The sequence below is a fragment of the Garra rufa genome, chromosome 1 (assembly GCF_049309525.1).
Source record: "Garra rufa chromosome 1, GarRuf1.0, whole genome shotgun sequence".
NCBI lineage: Eukaryota > Metazoa > Chordata > Actinopteri > Cypriniformes > Cyprinidae > Garra > Garra rufa.
Window position 1 is genome coordinate 46,977,972 of NC_133361.1, and position 27,956 is coordinate 47,005,927.

The 27,956-nt window shown below is 37.7% G+C and overlaps 2 protein-coding genes across 5 annotated transcripts; both read left to right on the forward strand.

The window, feature by feature from the left end:
- The first annotated feature begins 683 nt into the window (after nucleotides 1-683).
- On the forward strand, nucleotides 684-19,207 carry LOC141336242 (uncharacterized). 4 transcript variants are annotated; one of them, XM_073841797.1, is made up of 14 exons: nucleotides 684-937; nucleotides 1,481-1,968; nucleotides 4,895-5,248; nucleotides 7,602-7,769; nucleotides 7,852-8,061; nucleotides 9,635-10,468; nucleotides 12,282-12,509; nucleotides 12,662-13,942; nucleotides 15,900-16,865; nucleotides 17,407-17,536; nucleotides 17,673-17,756; nucleotides 17,838-17,935; nucleotides 18,725-18,803; nucleotides 18,922-19,207. In XM_073841797.1, the coding sequence occupies exons 1-14, from the start codon at nucleotides 748-750 to the stop codon at nucleotides 18,993-18,995; spliced, it is 5,184 nt and encodes a 1,727-aa protein (XP_073697898.1). In that variant the 5' UTR covers nucleotides 684-747; the 3' UTR covers nucleotides 18,996-19,207. The 4 variants fall into 4 exon arrangements, with proteins under 4 accessions (XP_073697898.1, XP_073697905.1, XP_073697919.1 ...); XM_073841804.1 differs by having other exon boundaries at nucleotides 12,285-12,509; XM_073841818.1 differs by lacking the exon at nucleotides 15,900-16,865.
- A 3,066-nt stretch (nucleotides 19,208-22,273) lies between these two features.
- Nucleotides 22,274-26,986, forward strand: LOC141321133 (uncharacterized). Its single transcript, XM_073833355.1, has 3 exons — nucleotides 22,274-22,553; nucleotides 25,501-26,232; nucleotides 26,386-26,986. Exons 1-3 carry the CDS (start codon nucleotides 22,364-22,366, stop codon nucleotides 26,451-26,453), a joined length of 990 nt encoding a protein of 329 aa, XP_073689456.1. The 5' UTR covers nucleotides 22,274-22,363; the 3' UTR covers nucleotides 26,454-26,986.
- Nucleotides 26,987-27,956: the final 970 nt, after the last annotated feature.

A 27,956-nucleotide genomic window follows, 5' to 3' on the forward strand; every position in this document is an offset into this window, starting at 1 on the left:
ATTGTGCGAAAGAGGTATTAAGCTTAAAGAAATGAGTAGTGCCGTATGTCTTGTGGTGCACTCATAAGTAAACATTTGGGTTATCTGTTGAGTCTTTGTAACCTGGAGTGTTTGTGAGAAAGTGTCTGGTGCATTTAGAGGGAAAAAGTGTGTTTTTCATGGGTGGCTTGTTCGGGCCCTCACAGCCTGGGGGAAAAAGCTGTTTATCAGTCTTGCAGAGCAGGCTCTAATGCTCCGGTAGGCTACTGTCTCCCTGATGGCAAGAGCTGGAAAACACAGTCAAATCCAAATGAAGTTCCATAGGTCAATTTAACAGAGATATTAATTTGACAATATAAGGTTCTGATTACTTTTTGAAACATGTCCCCAACATAAAAAAATTCAAGGGTTTTGAAAATAAAGTCAAATATGGCTTCCTTTTATAAAACCGGATTGCAGCTCATCAATGATAGATTCCAATCCTAATTTTAATCTTTCAGCGAATATGGAAGCAATCATTTTACTATCATTGTTGATTAAGGGGATGGATCGCCAATTATCTAGTGATAATAGATATTTACATTACACTACCATTTTGTTTTGACTTCCTTTCGACCAGTATTTCTCCAGTGCGATAGGTGGCAGTCAGCTGTTTCCAGATGCCTTCGAGATTTGAAGGAGAAAGGCAAACTGTTCATGCAAAGGGGAAAAGCTAGCTCTTTGAGTTGCTTGTCTTAGCTGTTGAATTGCAGCGAAAAAACATACAAAATGACCAAACTGCAGCTTCTGCACCGTGCTCTGAACGAGCGTCTGATGGCGGCGGTGGAGCAGATCATGGAGATGGTCGGCGGTACGGTGCTGGAGTATGAAGAAGAGACGATCCGGGCACGGAAAGAAAACGAGGTTCTGAGACGAAGGCTACGATGGATGGAGGGGGCAAATCGAGCAGACTGGCCAGGTAGTGCGACAGGCCGAAAATAATGTAGTTTGTAATGCAAAATGCAGTGCAGGATAGATAGCAAACCGATTTGAATAGTTGAAAGTTTTTTTTTCTTTAGACAATTACGTTACTTGGTTGCTACATAGTTTTGTTTTTCGTCTTATGCTCAGCCGTGGACTTTGTTTTGGTGAGATAATCCGGGTACATTAAGCCTTTGCTCTTACTTAAAAAGGAAGTTATATATATTTGCTATCAGAACTATACATGGAACTACATTAGGCCGAAGTAAACATTGGTCTGTGCTTGATGTTTTCGCTCCGAAACGTTCAGGGGGGGCCCCGCAGAACAGAGCTGCCCCCTCTAGAGTCCACAGGAAGAACCATTTTTAGTCGCATAAACCCACTGTACGTTACTAAAGACAATTACCTTGCACTTTCTTCTGGTTTAAATCAGCACAGTTTACTTACAGATACCTAGTTCTGTAGTGTGAAAACAGAATTTGCACAAAAAGTACTGTATTTTAAATCAAATTGACACTCTTTGCCCACTTTGAATTCTTAGGCCCATCAGAACCCGTTTCGCTTTCCACCACGGATGAGACCAATCCATCCCAGCAAGATGCGTGTGCTGTCAACTTTGGACAGGAATCCGAAGGTTTTGTAATCAAAACAGAGTCAACAGAACTCCCCCTGTGCGCCACCGCATTACCTCAAAGCATCGATCATGGACCTGACAATGCCGGGACAGGCACTGGTGTCGCCTATAGCCTGGCAGATAGTATGCCCTGGGACTCTGCCCAAAGTTACATGGCCCCTCTGGACTTTGATCCAACTTCAGGTCCCAATAGGGCCCGGCACTGGGGCGGACGGAACAGAAGGCAGAGGATGTCCTTTGCCTGTCCGGACTGTGGTAAAGTCTTTGGAACGGAACAGAGGCTGATAGTTCATATGCGGATTCATTCCACCGAGAGGCCTTATGCGTACCGCCGACGCAAGGCCTGCTTCTATGGTGACAATAAGAAAAAGAGGAAACTGCACAGCCTCTCTCAGGTAAACATGAGCACGGTTATTAAAGTCAGAGCAGCATCAAAATTTACCCTTTTTACTATTTAATGCACATTTTTTAGACTTATTGAAGTCAACATGACACCACAAAACCAGTCTTAAGGGTCAATTTTTTGATATTGAGATTTATACATCATCTAAAAGCTGAACCAATAAGCTTTCCATTGAGACAATATTTGGCAGAGATACAACTCTTTGAAAATCTGTAATCTGAGGGTGCAAAAAAATTTTAATATTTAGAAAATCAGCTTTTAAGTTAAGTTCTTAGCCATTCATATTACCTATCAAAAATGAGTATATGTAAATTTACAGTAGGAAATTAACAAAATATCTTCATGGAACATGGTCTTTAACTAATATCCGTATAATTTTTGATATAAAAGAAAAATTGATCATTTTGACTCATGCAATGTATTTTTGGCCCTGTAGGGAAAATCAAGTTTGTTGTTTATTTGTCTATGTGGTGTTTTAATATGCTTTTAGACAAACCATGTGCCGATCCATTAATCAACATCCCATATTGTCAAAATCAAAATTTCCTGGCTTTTCTCATGGTCTAGGGGCTATGTAACTACCATATAAGTTTCAAAACAGTCAATCCACAGTAAAATGCACACAGCCTGCATAAAGTAGCTGTGCCTCTTTACGAGCCACTGTGACTTCTGTAAAAATGTGACGTCCGATCTACTCAGTCACCGCCCCGAGCACCAACCACTGTCCCACCCTCCTTTTGTCAAACCCCCAGATAACTTCGCTTCTATTCCATTGCTAAGCAACAACAACATATAAACAGGTCGAGAAAACGCTGTTCAGTCAATGGATGTCAGGAAACTACATCATTGCACAGGCTTCCGAACCACGTTAATATAAAAGACCAGTGGCACGTCAGCTTTAGCCTCTTTCACTCAGCGATTCCAGAAAATACACGGATAACGTGTCCCATGATTTATTACGGAATTGTTTGATTTGGTTCAATTACACAGTGATTTTCCGGAATCTGTGCGTGCTTTACACAAAACCCATAAAGATCCCATGTAACGTGTAATGCGACACGTACGGTGCACTAAACTGAAAATGCCAAACAATCTGCGCTTTAGCGCGGATAGTAAGGAACTCCCTGAACGCTGCTTCATTCCAGTTTGCACATTTTTTTGGTCGTGAAGAGTCACACAATAATGTGCATCATCACTACAACACTGCCTTTTATGGCATTGGTTCTGGCTTTTGTTCACACAACAGGCCAATCAGAAGAGAGGCTCATGAATATTAATTAGACGGGCCAAAATCGACCTGTTCTTGACAGAGCTCCTAAGTAAGGAGCTGTAAAAATATATTGAGATGGTTTTTGGCACTTATACCGCAAATATATATTCTTAAGGACATCAACAGCTAAAATAAACCTCCAAATAGGTGTACAATATGTAACCTTTAAAACTTTGGTTTCCTAAAGGCTGTCCCAGAAATGCGGTTTGAAGCAGCCTTTTTTTTTTGCTACGTCACAAAATTCAATAACCAATCAAGTCAATAAATAGATTCATATCATTATCATGCAAAACCACTAACCGCTAAATTGAAAAATAGAAGTACCTCTCCTGCTTTGGCGTCTGCACTTCAGACGCATGTGCTCACAGCCACAAACTGGAATCACTATCTAGGCTGCGTTCGAGCCTTCGAGGCGTTTTGAGGACACAACATCATCAAGTAAGTAACTTTAACGAATGTTACAGTATCCACTGCAGTTGTCCACTAGTAAAAACCTAGTTTTATCAGTCATTGTCCATGTATCGCCATTATATCTCGTTTACTTAAGTTAGTGGAATGAACAGGAGGCTCTGGCTGGTGTGAATGAGTGGAGGCGGGGCTAAATAGCATATTCACAGATCCACGTATAGTAAATGAGCCAAGGGGGGTTCAATTCAAGCTGTTTTAAGGGATTACATTTTTGACTACAGGGGGACTTTAAGATTGGTTTTGTGGTCCAGGGTCACATATGTTATAAGTAATAAAACGTCTTGAATGTGGAAGTTTGCACTGACAATAAATATTCACTAGGGCACATTATAATAGTACCATAATTCATTCATATTGGCCGACATTGGATATGTAATTATTCATGCTCATTCCCTGATTTTTTTTTTTACCATTAGATTACCTCTCAGTCATCTAACACTCACAAGTTTATCTTAAATGTAACTGTTAAATGATAAAAAAAAATACATGTTGTGATGACTAAATTTAGTTCCTTTTAGTGTTTTATTTTGAATTTACTTGGACAAAACAATGTAGAATTTGAATATCATATTTGATTTAATGTGTAATTTTAATGTCGTAAAGGGATAGTTCACCCAAAAATAAAAATTCTGTCCTTTTAAGACAAGTCATTTCACTTGGCGGCCATCCTTATAACGCCTCTTGGGCTTGCGAGTGCTGCTCCTATCTCTTTGAATCGGGAAACATCAAATTCTCCAAAAATGTTTACCAAGCTTACAATTAAATTTCATATTTGAAATCACCAATTATGCTCCAGGAGTGATAAAAAAAGCTTGTTTTTGATGCTAGACCAGCCAATGCGCAGTCATGAGCCCGAGTTTGCAATTGCTGCCTGTCTCTATAGGAACTGGATCTTCTAAGGGCAGCTGTAGTGATGTAATGGACTTAGCTAATCAACGATTGGCTCATTTATTTAGAAGGCGGAGCTTATCCGCCAAATTGGGCGTTACTCTTTCTCCCATTCTTAAATAATAGGAGTACACAGTCTGTCTATATATAAAGTCTTTGTTAATTACTCACCCTCATGTCGTATACAAGAGACTGATAATGATTTTTTATAAATATAAAATGAGGAAGTACTAATATGTCAGATGAGTCATAGACCCTGCTATAATGGCTTGTGTTATTCTCTCACATGCAGCTATCAAGAGAAATTGTGGATGATCTGTCAGATGGCTCTGAGCAGACAAACAGGAGTAGTGCGTCACCTGAACAACTAGAAACTCGAGGCCGAGAAGAAGAGCCTGAGAGTGACCACAGCAGTGATAGAGAACCAGGAAAGAGAATTACTAAGTCTGTGCGGAATCAGCGTGACGCAAAGAAAGTAGTAAACCAGATGTGTTATTGCCCTCATTGCCCTCGTCGGGCATTTGCTCGGCCCTGTCAGTTAGCCATGCACATGAAGACCCACACAGACACAGATCTTGTCCACCCACCCACCCAAGCACAGTCAGGAACAGAGGCGATAGTGGATGTGAAGAGCAAGTTACCCAAGGTACTGCACATTCTCTAGTGTCATAAATGGTGTGTGTAGATATGCATAACTAGATTTTCTTTCATTCACACATAATCCATAAAAAAAGATGTAAAAAGGTAGCAGGGGGAGAAAATGAACCAGTCATTGAAAAAGCTATGTAAATGTTTTGGTGTGATGTGCATCAGTAGTCAAAAAGTGTCAAAAGAGTTAAACTGGCACGCAAAAAAAAAAATACTGCGCAATGCATATGGGTTTTTCAATGGCCGATTCTGATATCTAGAATGCAGGGTGGCTGATATTCAATTATAATCTACACAATCTTTCTGAAGTGAAAAGAAAACACATTCTCTCAAAATACACAAAAAACAAACCAAAAAAACTGAAGTTGTTTACTATCCATTGACAGAGTGGCGAGTAGAATTGATGGGTAGATCAACACTTGTAATCACAAAATGCGCTAATACTGGCCAGTTCATTGGTCTTGCCACCAATGTATATAAATAAGAAACTCCTAAAATAGTAAGCGTGTATCTTAGGATGAGCTAAACACACTCATACAGCTACAGCCAATCTACGAAGAGAACAAGAAAGCAACTACTGAAGCGGATGCAGTTTCAACGGTGAGTCTGAGGCCAAAAATGACAGTTATGAAAACGAGCTGATATGTGGCTTGAAACTCATGTTGTTCATTCAGACAAACTTCTGCATCTTCTATGTTACCTGCAAAGTTATTTGATGTAGATTGCACTACCAGTAAAAAATAGGTGAATGCAACCCTTGCATAACGTAACTCTGGAAAACTCTATATAGATAGGTAATCTTTGATCTTTTTTTGTGTAATGTGTTTTCCGTAACTAGCTAGATGAGTAGATAACACGTTTATCTAAAGCTGAATTGAAGAACAGGGGTAATGTACTGCAGTTATAGCATTTTATCAAAGATGAGGGATTTTTTTTTATTTTTATTCAAGTACACACTATCATGCATTTGCAGTCTACAGAAATTAACAGGGTAGAAAAATGTAGATAGATTAATACATTTATTTTTTTACTCATAGTAAATTTGACCGATGGAGATGGATTAAGAATTATTTATTATAGTCGCAGTATTTTGAAGTTTATTCAAAAGGTTTTTCATTGACCAATCCATGCTGTTTTATGGACCCAGAGATCCCCAACCAGACTCTCAGCCAACCCAGACACCTCTAGTATAAAATTATTACATTGTGCAATTTTGTAGAAAGTAGTAATGTAAAGAAGAAATGTAATATAATTTTCAATGTTTTTTTAATGGTGTATCATCTGGAACTAATGATAGAAAACCGTGCATTTAAATAATTAAAAGACCAGTATCATCAATGAGTTGAGGAAAACATTGTTGGTTTATTGACTATTACATTTTTTTTTTGTTTATATTAAGTCAGTTTTTTGCATTGTTTATTTTACAAGTCAAAGCTATACCTCCAATGCACCCATAATCTGAATGCATTCAGTGTTTTATATTTAATATTTTCTAATATCTTTAATGCAAATAAGGATCACTAAAGTGAAACACAAAGCTTATGCATGTTTTTTCTTATTGCTTCACAGGTGGAACTTCTTTCAAAACGCTGTTTTAGCAAAGTTTGGGACTACTTTTCAAAAGATGAATATGGTGAAGTTTTCTGCCATGCATGTTCAGCCAGAGTTAGCCAAGGGTCCAACAAGGCTGCTCAGAAGAACACCTCTAATTTATGGTCTCATCTTAGAATAAAGCATCGACGTGCCTTTTTAGAGGCAAAAGGTTTCGGCCGACCAGTCAATATGCTGATCAACACTCCGATTAAACTAGAACCTTTTGATCCAGATGAACATGTTGTAGAGGGAGAATGTGCTACAAAGCAGGTTTTGATGCCAGAAGAACCGTCCAATGGAACTTTGTAACCAAGTAAACTGTTTTGGACAATGTTTATGTATGTATATACAAAATAGAAAATCAATCTTTTGGATTTTTTTTTTTTATATATATAAAACATTTGTTTGTATATACAATGCAATTGCAGTTGTCTTAATAAAATAAGTTTGAAATGATTTCATGAATTTTAGTCTTTCTTGTGGGTGATTTAGTGGTTTACTTCAGTATAGCAATGCACTTAATTTCTGTAATAGGAAATCATGGGGGGGGGACTGTACTGTAGATTTAAATTTTTTTGCCACTTTTAAGTTTACTGTTGGAGTGTTAAATATTCTGTAATGACTTTATTAAATGACTGTATTAAAAAATACAGACATTATATTTTATTCACTCATATCCCGGGTGTGATACATTTGGAGCTCAGTGCTGTGTCTTTCCATGCCTCTCTCATTGTCAAATGGATATGCATTTCTTTCAGAAACAAAGAAAAAAAGGTGTGAAGAAGGTCATTGTTGATGGCAAAAGTGAATTCCATTGTCCAGACTGTGACAGAGTCTTCTCTCTGGCAAGCCGGTTGCATTTCCACATGAAGTCCCATACGTCCAAAAGTGCTTTATTATGCCAAAATCAACCAATCAAGCCTAAGGTACCTGCTCACACAATGCATACATTTGATCTGGATGTATGAATGTGTTTCTGTTAAGTTTGGATATTTGTATTCCTCATAGCTAGAGGCAGTGGCTACAACTACAGAAGCACAGAATTTGAAGGAGATAAAGAGACCATATGCCTGCCCGCATTGTGATAAAGTGTTTGCGCGTGAAGGATGGCTGGTACCGCACATTCGCACTCAACACAGCGAGATAAAGAACCAGAGTGATTACTTTAAGATCGTGTATGACAGTGGCCGTACAAGGTCACAACAGACTTTCGCCAAGGTTAGTTTTCAGATTTGTAATTGAACATGCAGATGTTAACATATACAGTGGTGTAAAAAAAAGTGTTGGGCCCCCTTACTGATTTTTATTTTTTTTGCATGTTTGTCACACTTTAATGTTTCAGATCATCAAACAGATTTAAATATTATTCAAAGATAACACAAGTAAACGCAACATGCAGTTTTTGAATGGAGTGTTTTATTATGTAGGGAAAACAAAATCCAAACCCACATGGCCCTGTGTGAAAAAGTGTTTGTCTCCTAAAATTAATAACTGGTTGGGCCACCCTTAGCAGCAACAACAACTGCAATCAAGCGTTTGCGATAACTTGCAGTGAGTCTGTTACAGCGCTGTGCAGGAATTTAGGCCCACTCATCTTGGCAGTAATTCAGCCACATTGGAGGGTTTTTGAGCATAAACCACCTTTTTAAGGTCATGCCACAGCATCTCAATAGGATTCAGGTCAGGACTTTGACTAGGCCCCTCCAAAGTCTTCATTTTGTTTTTCTTCAGCCATTCAGAGGTGGATTTGCTGGTGTGTTTTGGATCATTGTCCTACTGCATAACCCAAGTTTGCTTCAGCTTGAGGTCACGAACAGATGGCCGGACATTGTCCTTCAGGATTTTTTGGTAGACAGCAGAATTCATGTTTCCATTGATCACAGCAAGTCTTCCAGGTCCAGAAGCAGCTAAACAGCCCCAGACCATCACACTACCACCACTGAAATGTTCTTTTTCTGAAGTGTTACTTTTACGCCAGATGTAATGGGACTCTAACTTTTGTCTCGTCAGTCCACAGAGTATTTTCCCTAAAATTCTTGGGGATCATCAAGATGTTTTCTGGCAAAACTGAGACGAGCCTTTATGTTCTTTTTGCTCAGCAGCGGTTTTCGTCATGAACACTGACCTTAACTGAGGCAAGAGAGGCCTGCAGTTCTTTAGATGTTGTTGTGGGATCTTTTGCGACCTCTTGAATGCGTCGTCGCTACGCTTTTGAGGTAATTTTGGTCGGCCAACCACTCCTGGGAAGGTTCACCACTATTCCATGTTTTCGCCATTTGTGGATAATGGCTCTCACTGTGGCTCTTCGCTGTAGTCCCAAAGCTTTATAACCAATTCCAGACTGATAGATCTCAATTACTTTCTTTCTCATTTGTACCTGAATTTCTTTAAATCTCTACATGATGTGTAGCTTTTGAGGATCTTTTGGTCTACTTCACTTTGTCAGGCAGGTCCTATTTAAGTGATTTCTTGATTGCGAAGAGGTGTGGCAGTAATCAGGCCTGGGTGTGGCTGGAGAAACTCTTTTTCACACAGGGCCATGTGGGTTTGGATTTTTTTTTGTACTTTCATAATAAAACTCATGTTGTGTTTACTTGAGTTATCTTTGATTAATATTTAAATTTGTTTTATAATCTGAATCATTAAAGTGTGACAAACATGCAAAAAAAAAAAAAAAAATCAGGAAGGGGGCCAACACTTTTTCACACCACTGTACTTGCCGAGACACTGATCATTTTTGAACTTGCATTTCTGTATAATAACTCACATTCCTTTTTTATTGATCAATAAGCGACGTATTAAGCTCACTGAGAGAAGGAAAGTCACTGAGACGCCAAGACTGAGGAACCGGAAAAGTAAAAAAGCAAGAAGAAGGGACAAGGCTAAACAACCTCAAACAACTGATTCGTCCATCCAGGCCACATTCGCAGGTCATTTGGCCACAATCACAAAAGATGAGGCTGAACTAAGTGAAGATATTCCTATAATGGGCATACATGAGGCTGAACAAAGTGTAGATCTTCCTATAATGGACACAGATGAGGATGAACAGAGTGAAGATCTTCCTTTAATGGGCACAGATGAGGCTGAACAAAGTGAAGACCTTCCTATAATGGGTACAGATGAGGCTGAACAAAGTGTGGATCTTTCTAAAATGGGCACAGATGAGGCACAACAAAGTGCAGATCGTCCTGAAATGGGCACAGAAGAGGCACAACGAAGTGCAGATCGTCCTGAAATGGGCACAGAAGAGGCACAACGAAGTGCAGAGCGTCTTGAAATGGGCACAGATGAGGCACAACAAAGTGCGGAACTTCTTAAAGCTGGCACAGTTGAGTCAGAGAGCATTTCTGAGCAATCAAAGGACACCTCAGGCCAGAGGAAAGAAGAGAGGAAGAAGAAACGGTTTCCATGCAAAACATGTGGCAAAAGTTTTGTTCTGGAGAAAAGGCTAAAGAAGCACTCAAGGAAGCACGTAGGACGTAAGATACATGATGTGAGAAAAAGGAAAAGAGAGCAAGCTCTATTGGAAATGAAGCTTAAGGATGAAGAAGAAAAGAGACGGCAGGAAAGTGAGAGACTTAAGGCTAAGATGTCCACAAGTAATCACAACCCAAATACAACGGTATGTGTTCTTTTCAAAAACATGAAGAATGATCAGAATATACCTTCACTTTCTTAGATTTAAATCATGAAAGCAAATCAGACGAGCATGATTTGTTTAATGAGGAGAATCTTAAGCAATCAGTGGAACCAGAAAACAAGGAAATGGCAATCAGCTTGTACATGGAATAAAAGTAAACATAACCACTTGGTGTGGGTTAGTCTACAAAATGGGTGCCGTTTGTTTTCCAAATTGAAGTGTAAATTATAACCTTAAAAATTAATTGATTAATTGGTAGCAAATTTACTAGATGTAACAGCCAATTTTTTAAAGTTTTATCTTGTAAATTCGTTGTAACGATACCACATTCTCAGGATAAGATAATATCTCAATATGAAGCCCATGATACAATATTTATTGTGATTATTTCAAAAAAGAAAAGTGAAGACTTGGGGGGGGGGGTACTTTTTAAAGTTTAATTCTTCTATCTAATGCACTTTGAGAGTTCAAAATTAAGAGCTCCAACCCATGTTCTTAACCAGTGTTAGGGAAAGTTACTTTTAAAAGTAATGCTTTACAATATTGAGTTACTCCTTAAAGTAACGTAAAAAGTTACGTTACTTAGTTACTTTTTATGGAAAGTAATGCGTTACGTTACTTTTGCATTACTTTTTAAATCTGGGCAGGGTTTGCTTGTTTGTTTTTAATTTAAAAAAAGTTCTATTTTTGGCAAATGTAAAAACCTTTTTACACCAAATGCCTCAGGCTTAGAGAAAAGTAAATTGGTGCTTTCGGTTATAGTTCCTTTGACAGATACTGTGCCAAAGCATAATGGCAAAACTTCAAAGTCCATTTACTATAGAATAATGGTACTTCCACACCAGATGCGACTTGTGCGAATAAATCAGGGTAGTTGGACTCTTGAACATTTTGAGTTAACTCGCTTTATTCGCATGTAAAAATTCACTTCATAACAGACACAAATTCGTGTCATGTAAGGGGCTTCTGCCCCTTGTCAGTGGGAAAGTAGTTGTAAAATATGGTGAATTAGCTTAATTTACTGCCATTAACTAGCTTGTACTCTCAATATGTTTATTTATATAAATCAAATTGAGTAAAGAGCATTTTTTACAATTTACCAGATTGTCTGACCTCCTCACTCACTTTCTTCCAAGCCAGATCCTTTTTATTCCTGTCTCTCTAAAAGTATGAAGATGTATCGTGCAGCTTCGAGTATCCACATACAGCGACAATGATTTTGTCCTCCATTGTTGTTTCAGAATTCTGCCTCCATCACTACTAGAGCAAGCTCCTGATTGGTTAACGTGGCGCAGATTTTCGCAAAAGTTCAGATTTTTCAACTTGTGCGATTCGAGTGTTTGACGCATGTAACGTGATTCGCGCGAGTTGAAAAATCTGAACTTTGCCAATATTCGCCAAAGTTTGCGTCGCCTCATTCACGTGAATCGTGCCACAGGGAGGTCTATCACATCTTTGCATTGACTTAACATGTAAATCACTCGCGCTTAACGTGTCATTCGCGTCTGGAAGCGTGAAGTTTAAATATATTTTAAAACACTACAGTTTTTGCCTGGAAGACCTATTGTTGAGATTGATAATATTGTTTAATCCCTAGTATTTGTATATTAGTATTGTAAATTCAAATATAGGAACTTGCAAATCTAGTAATGCCTTTCTGAAAGCACTGTTATGTTCCAACTTGAATCATAGTAATTTGGCCTAAAATGTTAAATTATCATTTTTGTTAAAGGCCCTCATTTTATAGATTACCTCATGCACAAATATGTATTAATTATTTTTCATACCCCTTCAGCAGACACCTCAAGGATCCCCAAACAAAGATTCAATGCAGAAAAGCAGAACCAGAGGTCAAGGGCCACTACCCTGCCCATTTTGTGGCAAAGTTTTTGCTTGGGAAATGCGGCTATTGATGCACATGCAGATTCATTGTGGCGAGAAGCCATACGCCTACCGGCAGCGCAAGAAACGTTTTTATGGTGACCTGAAAAGGGGCCAACTCCCGACAATCCATGATCAGGAGGTAGGAAAGACTATGTGATTAATCACTTTGACTGCTAGTTGCGTCCAGTTTCATATCTTCAAGAAAAAAAGAAGAATTGTTTGTGCAATGAATCCTAAAGACTGTTGTTTGTCATTATAAGACTGGTTGATTGTTGCTTTTCCTCAATGTAGCCTTCGGGGGACAAAAATGATGAGTCTGAAGAATCTGAGATTGAAGAGACGGTGAATAAGGATGGATCTGCACATCTGAGCAGCAGTGAAACCCATGCAGTGCCTGGAAATCTTGCAAGCAGTACTGAGACAACTGCAGCAGCGAACTTTACTGGAACCCCCGAGCTTTTACCTCAGACATCTATTGAGCAGCCTACCACCTCTTACAAGAGTAATCAAAGAACCAACCCTAAGATGGTCAGTAACATCATCCACTTCAATTTGCAGCCAAGGATTGTTCTACAACCAATTGAGACTAAACACAAGTACTGGAGCTCAATGCCTGGGGTAGCTGACTTAAAATCAGGTTGCTCTGAAAAAAGAAGTGGCTCTGATCATGGACAAACTTCACACTCAATAGTGGTTGATGAGGAAATAATGGATGCTGTGCAAGATAAAATTGTGGATTCCAAACTTTGCACATTGCCAGTTGAATTCTCTGGACATGGCATTCAGAACACTGGTGATCTTGAGACAGAAATAATCTCGGATGTAGAGCTTGACAACACTGATGATCCACTGGCCATTGAATCCAGTGGAAAAAACACAGAGGGCCAACAAAAAGATGACCACAACTTTAATTTTCCTTGTGTTTCTGAAAAAAAAGCCAGAAACCAGGGTTCACTTATAGTAATAGATGATGAACTAGAGGAATCAAATGCAAGAAACGCTGCTAAAAATGCTCTGTCTGAATGTGGAAGAACGAAGTGTGATTGTAATAACATTTCTGCTATGAAATTGACAGTTATGCCACAGAGTAGCGTTCTAGACTCTTTGTTCAAGAAAACTAGTTCTGACACCATGCAGAAGAACATTGACTCAAAACTAGTTTGTGTTGTCCTCTCAGATGTTGAAGACAATGTCGATGAAGACCTGTTGGGTCCCTTCAAAAGTTTAGACAAAAAGTACACAGCCTCTGTTCCTAGCATTCAAAATGAACAATTAGATGTGGGGAGCAAACCTGGCAAAACATTCTCCAGCGACTCCAACCTTTCTTTTCCAGATGCAACTAAATCCACCAAATCTATTGATATTGATGATCAGAGTATCTCATATGACCAAATGGCCTCTACTACCATCAGACAAACCAAGGACAGGCTCATGAGTTCAAAGGAGAGAACGTCACATGAAACATCTGATATGATATTTGCTGGTCAAGAACCTCTGTCGGAAGTTAATGCTGACATGGAGATTGTCAGTGGCAGTGAGAGACAAAATAAGAAACTGGATCTGAACAATCAGGTATGCAATAGTAACAAATCGAAAAGTACAATATGGACTCAAAAGTAAATCTGTTCTTAATCAATCTGTGGAAATGAGATATGTAAAAACATGAAGAGCGAAATCTCAATTTATATTTAATTATACTGTTTTCTTTTAAATTTTCTTAATGTCAGATGTCAGAATCTGTTCTGGATGATTCACGTGACAACTCTGAAAGCTTGAAAGGGATGAATGAACCTTCTGTACTAAATGTGAAAACCAATGAGTTATTTGTAAAAAGTTCTGTAGATTACGAAATGCCTTCACACTTTTTCAGATCCCATCAAACCTCTGATGGTAGATGCAGCAGTGGAGAACAAGAAAAAGTAAATCAAGATCTATGTAGTCTGTTTTGTGGAAAGGCATGTAGAAAGATAGAACTGCACCTAAAGTGTGATCACACAGGAGAACCTGAAGTGGTACAAGCTTTAAGCCTTGACAAAGACTGTAAAGAAAGGAAACTGTTATTGAGCAGTTTTGCAATAAAAAAAAACTTCACGCAACCTAGAGATTCTAGAGTGGGCTGTGATGAAGATATTGTTCACTGCTTTTTTTGCCGGGGGTCTTATCGATGGAACACATTTCGGGAGCATGCATCCACAAAAACTCAGGAAACTTTTGTTGCAGAATTGGGAAATCTTGCTTTAGACACAATCAGCACTATCAATGAACCAGTTAATGGCTCTGTTTTAGAAAGTAAGAACCACACTTTAGTGTCAGATGGTCCTCAAATTCAATTCACAAGTGACAGCACAGAACAGATCTGTGATCTGAAACCCTCAAGCCCTCGTAATCTTGACTCTTGCCAGAGTCCTACTCCAAAAATCTATTATCCAGAAGTGGAGGAGCCTACTGTTTCTAACATTGTCAGCAGCATAGCTCAAATTAATCTTGATGCACAGTTATTAAAGCAATCTGTTCTAGATTCTTACCAGTGTTCTGCAATAAATTCTCCTGATTTGGAATCTTCATTTGGTACATCATGGAACCCTGATGTGGAGATGCTAGAACCACCCATTCAAGATACTTGTCAAACTACACAAGTCGTAGAATCTACAGTTCCAACCGTTCATGTTTCAAACACTGATTGTAATGTTCTTCAGCAGTCTCCTGTAAAACAAACAGATCATCCCCGACTTGTGAACCAACCATTTTCTTCAGATCCAGAAGTGTCTTGTGGTCTAGACTCTGGTTATTCTTCTCATGATGCTGAGACTCTTCAGCTCTCTTCAGGACCAAAGGTTCCTTCAAGTCCTGCATCCTTAAACTCTTCTTTAGAATGCAGTTCAGAATCAAATGGTACTCTTAATGTAGACGTGTTTGGTAAAACATATTTGAGCACTAATGAGACAGACCAAACCAAGGAATCAGATGTAGAAAGGAACATCTTCATGGTCTCAGGTGTGGATCTAGAACCTGAAAGTCATCATATTCCAGATCCTAATAACTATAACATTGAACAAATCCAGTGTCAGCAGCCTGAAAGTATTGAAAATTCAAATGCTAGCAGAAGTGGGAATCAGCCAACGGCTGATCAACAATCTAAATCTTCTATTCAAGAAATCAAATCTAGAGCCGTAGAACACGTGTCTTACCTTAAACTGCAGGAGTCTGATCTTCAAGAAGACCCTGAGGAAATTACTAATGAGATTGGGAATGATTGTGCTGTTGAAGTTCAACAGGACTCAAGCATATCCATGACAAGTGAGCAAACAAGAAAAAGAGTCCAGATCAGCTGTCTGAAAGAGGAGTCAAAGAAAAGTTGTCAAAGTTCTCTTTCTCAGGTTATTTTAATGCAATAGAATTCTGCTAGTATTATACATATAATGAAAACCAATCTAGTGCTAATGCATATTAAAAGAAGAATTGTTCTTCATGTTCTTTTAAAATGTGGATGCATTTACTATTTGTTATTGTTTTTTCTTTGCAAAAACAGCATTCTAAATGCCAAACCAATTCCACTGATGACAACTCCAGCGTGTTACATCACTGCTTTTACTGCAAGCAACCACACTACAGAATGATGGATCATCTTCAGTCAGTTCATTATAATGAACTAGAGGTGGCAAAAGCTCTTACCTTTGATAAGAGCTCGCAAGAAAGGAAACAAATTTTGAACCTTCTACAAACCAGGGGAAATATTCTAGACAACACGAACGTGGTTCAAAGTAGTAAACAAGATTTAAAACCACTTGGGAAGTTTTCACCATTTTGCTCGTTTGAAGGGAGTGTTTGTTGCATCTTCTGTTTAGGGTTATTCAACAAGAAAGCTTTTGCTTCACATTTAGAGCAATGCAAGAGCAAATCTACTCAAAGTGCTGAGGCTAGCTGTGGTGAAATGCTTCCTAATGCTGGGCCCATTCCTCCAACTCCTACACTTATCTCCTCCTCTTGTCCAGCAGAAATTGATGCCAGTATAGAACCATCAGGCTTTCATTGCCTAAACACCACCTACCAAAGTGAACAAGGACAATCTTCCCTTCTAGAGCTCAGCTGCAATGTAGAGCAACCAGCCATCTCAAGTCCAAATGTGGAGGTTGGAAATAATAGACAGGCAGAGGGTGCTATTTTACAGTTTATACATTCTACTGAAAGTAAAACAGGTTATGAATTGAAGTCAGGTAATTCTCCCAATCCAAGCACTTGTCAAGAATCAACACACTGCAAGAATGAAGGAGTAAGTCTCCCAAAGTGTGATGTTGCTCAAGAAAGGGCAATGACACTAACTTCAGACACCAGCTCCACCGGTCCTTATCAAGAATATGACGTTCTCAGAAATCCATCTGATGATTTCAGTCCACCTCAAAATGTGTCAAGTGACAAATGCAAGAGTGGCATAAAAGACAGAAATTATGGAACAGGGAAGATGAGGAGGAAGGGGCACTTTGGTGTCGGCAATCGGGTGAATATCATAGTTAAATGACACATTCTGAACTTTGTTCTACAGGACTCTCTGTTAGTAGATTCTTTACAGTAAGGGAAAAGTTCACTACTGTATTAAAATTTCCTGACAATTTAAACCCCTCCATGTCATCCAAGATGTTCATGTATTTCTTTAAATTAACTAAAAGATGATGTTTGTTTTTACCGACTCCACTGAAACAGCAATTTGGACCTTCAACCTGTTGATCCACATTAAAGTCCAATATATGGGGAAAAATCCTCCAAAACCTTAATTACTTTTAGACTGCTGAAAGAAAGACATGAACATTTCGGATACCATGAGGGTTGAGTAAAGTGTCAGGAAATTTTAATTCTGGAGTGAACTAATCCTTTAAAGGATATTTGGATCTTCTATATAGTGTTCATGTTTACATAATCCTTTTTTATGAGTAATAAGGGGAATGTAAACACATGAGCAGAACTGTAAAGTTCCAGTGCATAGCTAGTATTTTCATTGAACAAAGGTTAAACAGTGGTGTTTTCTTCTCTCATTTGTATAGCCACCTATCATGGATAATGACCAGCTGGGTGAAGGAGAGATTTCCAACTCCAAACGATATGTCTGCCAGCGCTGCAAGGCAGCTTTCGCCAGTTCATACACACTGCGCAGACATGAATACACTCACACGGGTCAGTGTGTGCAAAACCCATTTTTAATACACAGGATCACATTGCAACTCAAAGTAAAATTGTCACAGTGACAAAAGCTAGGATTATTATTTATGGTCATTCATGTTTTTTTTTAATTATTATTATTTACACACAGGTGAGAGGCCGTTCTGGTGCAATCAGTGTAATTTGGGCTTCATCCAGAAGTATCGACTTTTAAAGCACACACTTGCATGCCATGGTGAGTTGTTTTTTTGCTTTTGTTTGGTTTTATACATTTGTTTAGATTGCTTTGTATGAACTGTTTTTTGTTGTTTTCAAGGAGATACATCATCTAGTGCGGACCAGGAAAAACTGAAAAGTGCAAAGAGAACAATTCAAGATGGAGAGACATCAGTGACAGATGAAGCTTGTATACAGGTAAAGAGATTTTGTTCAGAAAGTCTGCTATTATTATAAGAGATTGGAACTAAAGGGATAGTTCACCCAAAAGTGAAAATTTGATGTTTAACTGCTTACCCCTAGGGCATCCAAGATGTAGGTGACTTTTGTTTCTTCAGTAGAACACAAACCAAGATTTTTAACTCAAACTGTTGCAGTCTGTCAGTCATATAATAGCAGTTAATGAGACCCACGGCTTTAGGAGTCAAAAAAAAAAAATACACAGACAAAACCAAATTAAACCCTGTGGCTCGTGATGATACATTGAGGTGTAAACACATGAAACAATAGGTCTGTGCAAGAAACTGGACAGTGTTTATATAATTTTCTACCTCTGATCCACGGCAATGTCCAACTGTCCTGAGCGCATTCACAACAGTTGCCGCGTGACGAAGAGCAAGTTGCTCTGTTATGAACGTGCTCAGGACAGTTTGACATTGCCATGGATCAGAGGTAAAAAATTATATAAATACTATTCAGTTTCTTGCACAGACTGATTGTTTCATGTGTTAAGCCCTTAATGTATCGTCACGAGCCACAGGGTTTAATTTGGCTTTGTCTGTGTATGTTTTTTTGACTCTGAAAGACGTGGATCCCATTAACTGCCATTATATGACTGACAGACTGCAACAGTTTAAGTTAAAAATCTTTGTTTGTGTTCTACTGAACAAACAAATTACATCTAGGATGGCCTGAGGGTAAGCAGAAAAACATCAAATTTTCTTTTTTGGGTGAACTATCTCTTTAACTTTCTTGTTTTATTGACAGACGTCATCAAATACTTCTGAGAATCTGCCAAATGCTGTTACAGATGACACAGGGGAACAAGTTGCAGACACAAGGCAAGGTAAACTTACTGCTTGTAATGCGACCTGAAACGGCATCAAAAGACTATAAGTATTTCTTGTCCATCCTTTAAAGCTTGTCACTTTTTTTTTGACTGAAGATACTTTTTCTGATTTCAGACACTGAGGTGAGAGAGTTCCACTGGGAGGAAGCAGGACACAGTAAAGTCAAAGACAATGACACAGATTTCTAGAAGTTGTTTACATCTTAGTGTTGTTTTTTTAAAAGTCAGAACACGTGTTTTATTTGTTTTGTAAATATGTCTTATAAAGTTTTACAATGTTGTCTCATTCTGATGGGTTCAGCAGTTTTACGGAATTATTATTTTCAGCCTGCTGTATTGTGCAGATCATAACATTGTTTATTAATTATCTCCAGATTGAGAATAAAAAAATGTCAATGGAATCTACGGGTAAATTTGTCTTTTTTTGGTATCTAATATGCGACTTAAGACTGCTTTTAGTCACTCGTTCCAAAGTTGAGACATAAAAGCCATTACTCCAGTCTTCAGTGTCACATGATCCTTGAGAAATCATCCTGATTTGCTGATTCGGTGCTCAAGAAATATTTCTTATCATTATTGTTGAAAACAGTTTTTTGCTGATTAATGTTTTTGTATAAATCAAAAATGTTTTTGTAGATTCTTTTATGAATAGAAAGTTCAAAAGAACAGTATTTACTTGAAATGCAAATCTATATAAAATGTATATTCATTTTTAAATAATATTTAAGCACATTTAAATGTAATTTTTTTTTAAATTTTGGTTTAAGTACATTTTTGCTTAAAATCCATACTTTCACTTAGCAAATATTAATATAAATATATCAGCAATTACTGGGGTTCAAGCATTTAAGGCCTTTTTGGCATCTGTGCTGTTAGGGTGTAGGACAACATGAAATAATTGACATGATATGAAGGTGTAGTGTTTGAGTGAATATATGAGCATTTTTTTAGCAATTTGAGGCTATTTAAAATAGAAATTGTGTGGTTTTGCCTTTTTAACTTGTAGCGCCACCTATGGTCCAATTTCCATGAAACTTTTCATGCTTGTAAAGAGTCATCTGACACGTTTTCACCAATTTGAGGTTTTGTTCAGGTTCTATAGGCTTTTGGGTATATATTGCCATGCCCCTTTCCTAAATGACCCTGTTATAGCCAACCAAAGGACAAAATTCAATTTTTTTTTTTATCTAGAGAGTCCAGAGAATTGTGCTGCAATGGAGATTGAGCAAAAAACCTAGGACTAGTTTGCAAAAGTAGGTTTTAACATAATTGCAAATATTTAATGAAAAATTTGATTGACAGCAATAGTTTTTGAGGCGAAGTTGTTCAGAATGAGGAGATCTATCATATGATATTAATATATAGTGTATATGTGAACATATGAACATTCTATTGCAATTTTAGTGCTTTTACAATAGAAATCATGTTTGTTGTGACACTATTTTAATTGTTATAGCGCCATCTATGGTCCGATCTTAATTAAAATTTGCATGCTTGTTAAGAGTTTGTTTTCACCAATTTTCATAAAGTTTTGAGGTTTTGTTTAGGTTTTATAAGCTTTTGGGTAAATGTGGCCACACCCCTTTTCTAAATTACCTTGTTATAGCCAACCAAAGGACAAAATTCAACATGTTTTTGATAATTATTGATCTAGAGAGTCTGGAGAACTGCGGTTGGGTAAAAAAACCTAGGACTAGTTCGCAAAAGTAGGTTTTTAACATAATTGCGAATATTTAATGAACGATTTAATTGACAGCAATGGTTCTTGAGGCAAATGATATGCATATTGTGTGGGTGTGTGAAACACCATGTGATTACAGAGCATAAAACTCGTTAGTGCCAACTAGTGGCGGATTTCTTTCAAAATTCTTACAGATCTTTAGGGCAATGAGTCGAACATGCCCACCGAGTTTCGTTCCAATCAGCCTCTATAAACCTTGTCAAATAGGTGCTAAAAATTCATTGGCCGATGGCGGCCATGATTTTTGATATATGCCAATGTCCTCATAGACACTTGTGCCACTTCGGACCAAGACACTGCATACCAATTTTCAAGCTGATCGGACCAACGGTTGCGTATTTATAGCTGTTTATATGTTTTTTTTTGTCTTATAGCGCCACCAAGTGGCAGAGCTGCGCATTTTTTTGATTTGACCAAAGATTGAGCTTATACACATGTATACCAAGTTTGATGAAGATATCTAATTCCATTCCAAGAGTTATAGCTAAATGTTGCAATTGGCTAACATTAGCATAGAGCGTTTTGGCGTTCCTATCCGACCGTGAGTCGAAATTTAAACTTTTTTTTTTTTATAATTATTGATATTCAGTGTCCAGAGAATATTTCTGCACTGGTTTGGTTCTGATCGGGCAAGCTATGACTGCAAGGAATGCAACAATGTAAAGTTTTTGAGTCTACGACAAATGGTGTACGAGCTACGGCCAAAAATGTCTAAAATTTTAGTTTTTTTGCGCAGAGCATTTCGATCTGGCCAAATTTCAGCTTTCTAGGCCTTGCGATTTGGGCTGCACGATCAGTTTTACCGGAGAAGAAGAAGAAGAAGAAAAACCCTTACAATTACGTGTTCGAACCCCTAATAATATAAAATAATAGAAAATAGTACCCAGACCAAGACAAATAACCCCTGAAATGGAGATAGGACCTAACAATTGAAATTTGCATTGATCAAGTCCCAGACATGATCGTTTACACCTTTTTAGGGACAGATGGTAATTTGCATTAAAGACACTAGGAGAGGACACACCCTCTATAGTGAGCAAAATATCTATAAACTCTTAGGATTTGAAGAAACATTTGTTGAAAGATGAAGCAGTACTAGATCTGACTGCAGCTGCATCATAAACGGTAAGTAAATTATTTCCTAATGCTTTGTCTGGAAATGACAGGTTTTTTTTTTAAATCAATGCAATAACAAGAGGGCGTTGATACTGTTTCCTATGCAATGATGTTAGCCAATCAGAACAATGGCTGATTACTAAGAAGTCTTAAAGGACACGTCCCTTAAAATAGCTTGTTTTAGACAGAGGGTCAGAATGTGGTTGGAAATAATTTTTCCACACATTTGTTTTTTTTTGTGTGTGTGTGTGTGCAAAAAACTACTGCCCTACTGAGAACTGGGTTTCTTGTTTCAGGTTTTGTTTTTGTTTTTTATTTCCAGGTAGCAAGAGATAAGAGTGTTCTTGGTAAAGGAAATGCTGGCTCCTGTCACATTGTAAGCCGCTATGACATCTCATAAAAGCATGTTTATTAGATTCTCTGTTTATCATTACAAGTGCTGTGCATGAGAAAGAAGCTATGATTGAACATAGCTCTCATGAATAAAGTTGTTTGGCCAAAGTCTGTACAGTAAAAGCTGTCCTGTCTCCTCCTGTCCTGTGAGGAGTGCTAGAGTCACTTCGGTTAGCACAGCAACCTAATGTGCTGGTGGTTTGATTTTAAAGGGGGAACTTTCACGCGCTCGTCTCTGTGGTGTTATCGGTACCTGTATCGTCTATATTTATCGTTTGAATACAGCGACCTGAAATAAAGTAGTACAATGACTAAACTGGATCGTCTGAACACTTTCATGACCGAGCGCTTGATGGCTGCTGTGAAGGAGATCATCTTCACAGTCGGCAGAACGGTTCGGGAGTATGAGGAGGAAACGGAGCGAATCCGGAGCGAAAACAAGCGGCTGAAAGAAATGTTACGAGACTCCGGGTGCTTCAATGAACAAGCAAATGCGGGTAAGACGATTAAATGATTAAACTCTATAAATGGTGAATGTTTCTGTTATATCATGTTTAGAATATGGCATAATATTTTGTGTGGACATTAAAAAAATGTTTTGTTTTTATTTGTCCTCGTGTTTGGTTGTGGTCACGAGTCACTTTAATTTATTAAGACGAGGTATTTTATAAATGTATCTTTCTTGAATACATACTATTCGGGTATGTGTGACTCAACACTGACCTTTTGAAAAATATATTACCCGAGTTAAGCAATCCAGGAAATAACGTTGTTTTGAGTTTTGTGGCTTTTCACCCAGTGTAATGCCGTTTTATCCACTTAACTCTTAAAACCTGCCCAGATTTGTATAATTTTACAATCTCTTTCCGGAAAACGGACCAGAAATATTAATGACCCATCATGCACTTGTGGGCTTGTCCAATCAAATGCTTTCCAGAATATTAATTTCATAACAATACCTAGTAGTAAATGGTGATTCACGATATAAAAAACCCACATGATCTGTTTGCATGTTATTTATCTAATTATGAGCCATTAATCCATGCCTATGTTATTATTTTTACCTTTAATCTTAAATTTAACCTTAAAAATCAGGTCTACTGGTGAAATGACTTTTCTCTAGAGACTTGTACAGTCAAACCAAAAATTATTCAGACACCATGATATCATTGATTTTTTTTTTACTAATGGGTGCAGGACACTATAGTTCATTTATGTAAGTGAGGATAGCAAAATAAAGTAAACTGTGACCATATACTTAATTTCTTCATACAGTCGACTACCAGTAAAACCTGACCATGTTTTGTTGCATACTTTTATTAATTTGTCCTGACACAGTTCAATTATTAAGTTCTTCAAAACTATAGTGAATAAACTGCTAATGTGAGAAATTTGAGGTGTCTAAATACATTTTGGTTGTCATGCTTGATTACCATTTTTTTAAACTCCAGCGAATAAATTCATAATGTGAGATGTTGAAAGTGTCTGAATAAATTTTGGTTTGACTGTACATGTCTTCTCCAATCATTTAGTCCACTCAAAGGGCCCATTTTCCACAAGTTCATATGAATCTTTAGGGTCTCAATAAAAAGTCTATAATATACTTTGGTTAAAAATTCTCAGTAATAGTGTAAAAAAACCACACCCTTTTACCATGTCAAAATCAGCTCTGCAAAATATCAGCTCATTTTATTGCATTGGCCCTTTAAATGCAAATGAGCTCTGCTCGCCCCGCCCCTCTCTGATGTGGGATTATGAGCTGTAATGTTTACTTTAGCCACATTTAGCCGCATTAAAGGGATAGTTCACCCAAAAATGAAAATTTGATGTTTATCTGCTTACCCCCAGGGCATCCAAGATGTAGGTGACTTTGTTTTTTCAGCAGAACACAAACGAAGATTTTTAGCTAAAACCGATGCAGTCTGCCAGCCATATAATGGGAGTGGATGGGCACCAGACCTTTAAAAGTAAAAAAAAAACATGCACAGACAAATCCAAATTACACCCTGCGGCTCGTGACATGAAACGATCGTTTTTTTTTTATGAGAAACTGAACAGTATTTATATCATTTTTACCTCTGATACACCACCACGTCCATCTCTCCTGAGCACGAGCTCATCATCCAGCTTGTTACCTGTGTACGTGCTCTGACGTAGTATACGCAAACACCGGAAGCTATCTGTCGCGTGTGTACGACACTCATTGTTTACACAGTGCACACAGACTGTGGGAATAGCGGCTATTCAAAATGGTAATTACCTGCGCTTATCCCGATTGTTCAAACTGATTTAAAACTAAAAGATTACATTTGCTTGCGCAGAGTCATCCGGGACTTTTCACCGATTTCCCCTTCCGGTGTTTGCGTATTCTACGCCAGAGCGTGTACACGTGTAACAAGCCAGATGATAAGATCGTGCTTAGGACAGATGGACATTTCTGTGTATCAAAGGTAAAAAATGCTATAAATACTGTTCATTTTCTCACAAAAACCGATCGTTTTGTGTCCTAGGACATCAATGTATCATCACAAGCCACAGGGTGTAATTTGGATTTGTCTGTGCATGTTTTTTTTTTTTTTTTTTTACTTTTAAAGGTCTGGTGCCCATCCACCCACATTATATGGCTGGCAGACTGCACCAGTTTTAGCTAAAAATCTTTGTTTGTGTTCTACTGAAGAAACAAAGTCACCTACATCTTGGATGCCCTGGGGGTAAGCAGATAAACATAAAATTTTCATTTTTGGGTGAACTATCCCTTTAAGCTGCGTTTTTTGGCAAAACTTGCAAACAAGCACATTATTAAGTAAGGCCATTTGCAAAGATGCATAAAAAACCCTTATACTCACTTCTGCTGTGGGTGAAGCTGCATCATGAATGATTCACATGAACATAGATGCATTTGTAGATTGGGATCAGCGCTTTCCTTTCCTTTGCAGTGTCGTTCCAAACCCATAAGACCTTTGTTCATCTTTAAAACACAAATTAAGATATTTTTGATCACAACTGACACATTCAAGACCCAGAAAGGTAGTAAGGATATCGATAAAAGAATCCATCTAGCATCAGTGGTTCAACTGTGATTTTATGAAACTACAAGAATATTTTTGTCTGAAAAAAAAAAAAAAAACTTTATTCAGCAATTTCTTCTCTACAATGTCAGACTTTGACATGCATTATGAAAGTACCATGACGCAAAAATAAATAGTTGAATAAAGTTTTTTTTTTTTTTTTTGTAGTATTCTCATAGCGGTCGAACTTCTTATGTCACAGAAAGCTCTCAGGTTTCATCAAAAATATCTTAATATGTGTATCCCTTTAATGTTCAATAAAATATCCATATTGTAGCTGTAAGGCACATTATAGATTCACATCGATTTTCAGTTCTACAGTATGTTTTTTTTATCTGCATAAAGTCAATGTTATTATGTTTTGTTTTGTTTTCAGCTCCTGTGCAGTCTTATCAGCCGGTCTCCCCTGGGCAGCCCGGATGGATCTGCAGCCAGAATGAGGAGCCAGAACCCTTTGAAGAGATCCAGCAGGACCAAAGCCAGAGGCTTGGCGAACAACATCCCTTCATAAAACCGGAAAAGCCAGAGTACTCTCTCGATGCTTACAGGGAATCTGTAGCTTTGCCATCAAAAGCTAGCAACAACGACGGCTCACACATGTGCGCCGATCACACCGACACAAATCCCATTGAGGATGAAATGACAAACTGTCATTTCCCATCCAAAATCAAAGTCGAATTTATGAACTCCAGCTTGTGTTCAGGCGATGCGATGGGAAGCACTGAAGATGCGTATCAGAGCTGGTCGCCACACAGTCCAGATTTGCCTTTAGGGACATCAGACATCTTCAGACCACAGCATTCAAACCAGCTAACATACGCTAACAGTGACGCACCTGCTACAGTATCTCACCATAGCAGTTCATCTCATGACGCCAATCACGTTTCATATCACAACATATTATGTACGAACAGGGCCTACTGTAGCAGTAAGTGCTGTGAAATGCAAAAGAGGACAATAGCCAAATCAAGCCCCGTATGGAAATATTTCTCTCTAAAAGAGGGAGACTGTAGCAAAGCAGTGTGCCTTATGTGTAGAGCCGTCATATCTCGTGGTCGCAAAGAATACACAACGTCAGCCCTTCTAAAGCACCTTCGGATGAAACATGGTAAATGTTGACGTTATCATTTGCTCTCTGATTTTATATATGCGTATGTGTAATGTTGTACAGTGTTTTCTGTTCAACTACTTTTTATACGGTGCTTGAATAATAGGATACATATGAGGAAAGCCAGACATTTTCTTTGTGTTATTCCTGCAGGAAATGCGCTAATCTTTGGCTGTGCTGAGAAGAGACGAATGAAAGAAATTACGCGAAAGAATGTGTGAAAACCACTAAACCACTCTCAGCCAGTATGGACACTGGCTATTGTGCATCATGGCCAACCTTTGAGTGTTTTTATAAGAACTGTTTCAGCAAAATCTATGTCAGATTGAGGTAGAACAGTCAGAAATGTACGCATACAATAAGTCATCTAAGCCTTTTGGTTAGGGTTACAGGGGAAAATCCTTGGGGAAAAATTTTTGTCTGTATATTACATCATTGTATTGTCTAAAAAAATGAACAGGATGTACATACTAGCTAGGGCATGATTAATATCAAAGAAAACTGTAATACAACAAGAGATTTAATAATTTTACAGACATTTACAGAATATTTTACCACCCCACTGAAATGTAAGATGATAGAGGTTTTAAACTTGGTTTGTCTTTTATACTCATTTTTTGCAATAAACAAACCCTGGTTTAACATTGTTGAGATTTTGATTGTTTCAGTGTGAGCCACTTAACATTTTGTTAGAAGTTTGTTCAACTTACAAATGTTGTATTTATAGACATAGGAACATGAATAAAGGAGGTTTGTGTATGCGTAAACAAAGCTTACGACTTGTATGTTTGCCCTTTCTGCCCAAAGTTGAGTTAAAAGAAGCTTCTGTAAGTCTTAATGAGAAACGTTCTCATCGTAATGACGTAGTTTCTCATGAAACATGAAGTTATGAGACAGTTTCTCATTATGAGATTATCCTAAGCCATAATTATTAGTTATTTTTCTGAAATTTACAGCATTAACTCAATTATGAGAAAGTCATCATAATTCATAATTGCACTAAGCTATTATTATGATATGCTAAATCATTATAATGAGAATTTCTGTCAATATGAAATGCTAAGTCATAATTATAAGAAAGTCTCTCCTTATTATGAATAACAGAGTTATGTTTTCACACAACTGCAGAAACGGGAAAATATCTTGGTTTCTCAAAATAATGACTCATAGTAATGAGAAACCACCTCATAATAATGACTCAATGCTTCTCGTTATGACTTAGAAAATAAAATGGTTTTCCGTAGATCACTGTCAAAGATTCTATCTTAAGGCAGTCAAACTAAAATTATATATATATATATATATATATATATATATATATATATATATATATACATACAGTACAGACCAAAAGTTGGTCAAATGAATGAGAAGGTGTGTCCAAACTTTTGGTCTGTACTGTATATTTTTTTCTGTTTATTAAAGTTTTTACTCTACATTAGTGCAGTTTTCAGTGGGTTAGTGATATTTTTTAAATATATATAAATTAATTAATAAATATTTTTTAAATGGGGTTTTATACAAAAACGGCTTTTTTATGTAAAATTTACTTTATAAAAGACCCACCTTTCTAACTTTAATTCATGGTGCTAACATGGATAATTTCACATGGTTTAGTGTAAGATTTTTGCCCATCTTTTGGAAAATCCAGTTTTAAAAGGCTGCAGAGCTCCACTATTTGCTATTTGCCCACCTGAAAGATATTTTTTCACAAATTTTTTCAG

What these genes read in the sequence shown, in the direction of transcription:
- LOC141321133 (XM_073833355.1), top strand. Translation starts at nt 22,364, where the DNA reads ATGACTAAACTGGATCGTCTGAACACTTTCATGACCGAGCGCTTGATG. An exon ending in CAATGAACAAGCAAATGCGG is followed by an intron (nt 22,554 to 25,500) that starts GTAAGACGATTA and finishes TTTTGTTTTCAG; the next exon opens with CTCCTGTGCAGTCTTATCAG. An exon ending in GCACCTTCGGATGAAACATG is followed by an intron (nt 26,233 to 26,385) that starts GTAAATGTTGAC and finishes TTATTCCTGCAG; the next exon opens with GAAATGCGCTAATCTTTGGC.
- LOC141336242 (XM_073841797.1), top strand. Translation starts at nt 748, where the DNA reads ATGACCAAACTGCAGCTTCTGCACCGTGCTCTGAACGAGCGTCTGATG. An exon ending in ATCAACCAATCAAGCCTAAG is followed by an intron (nt 7,770 to 7,851) that starts GTACCTGCTCAC and finishes TATTCCTCATAG; the next exon opens with CTAGAGGCAGTGGCTACAAC. An exon ending in GCACACACTTGCATGCCATG is followed by an intron (nt 17,757 to 17,837) that starts GTGAGTTGTTTT and finishes GTTGTTTTCAAG; the next exon opens with GAGATACATCATCTAGTGCG.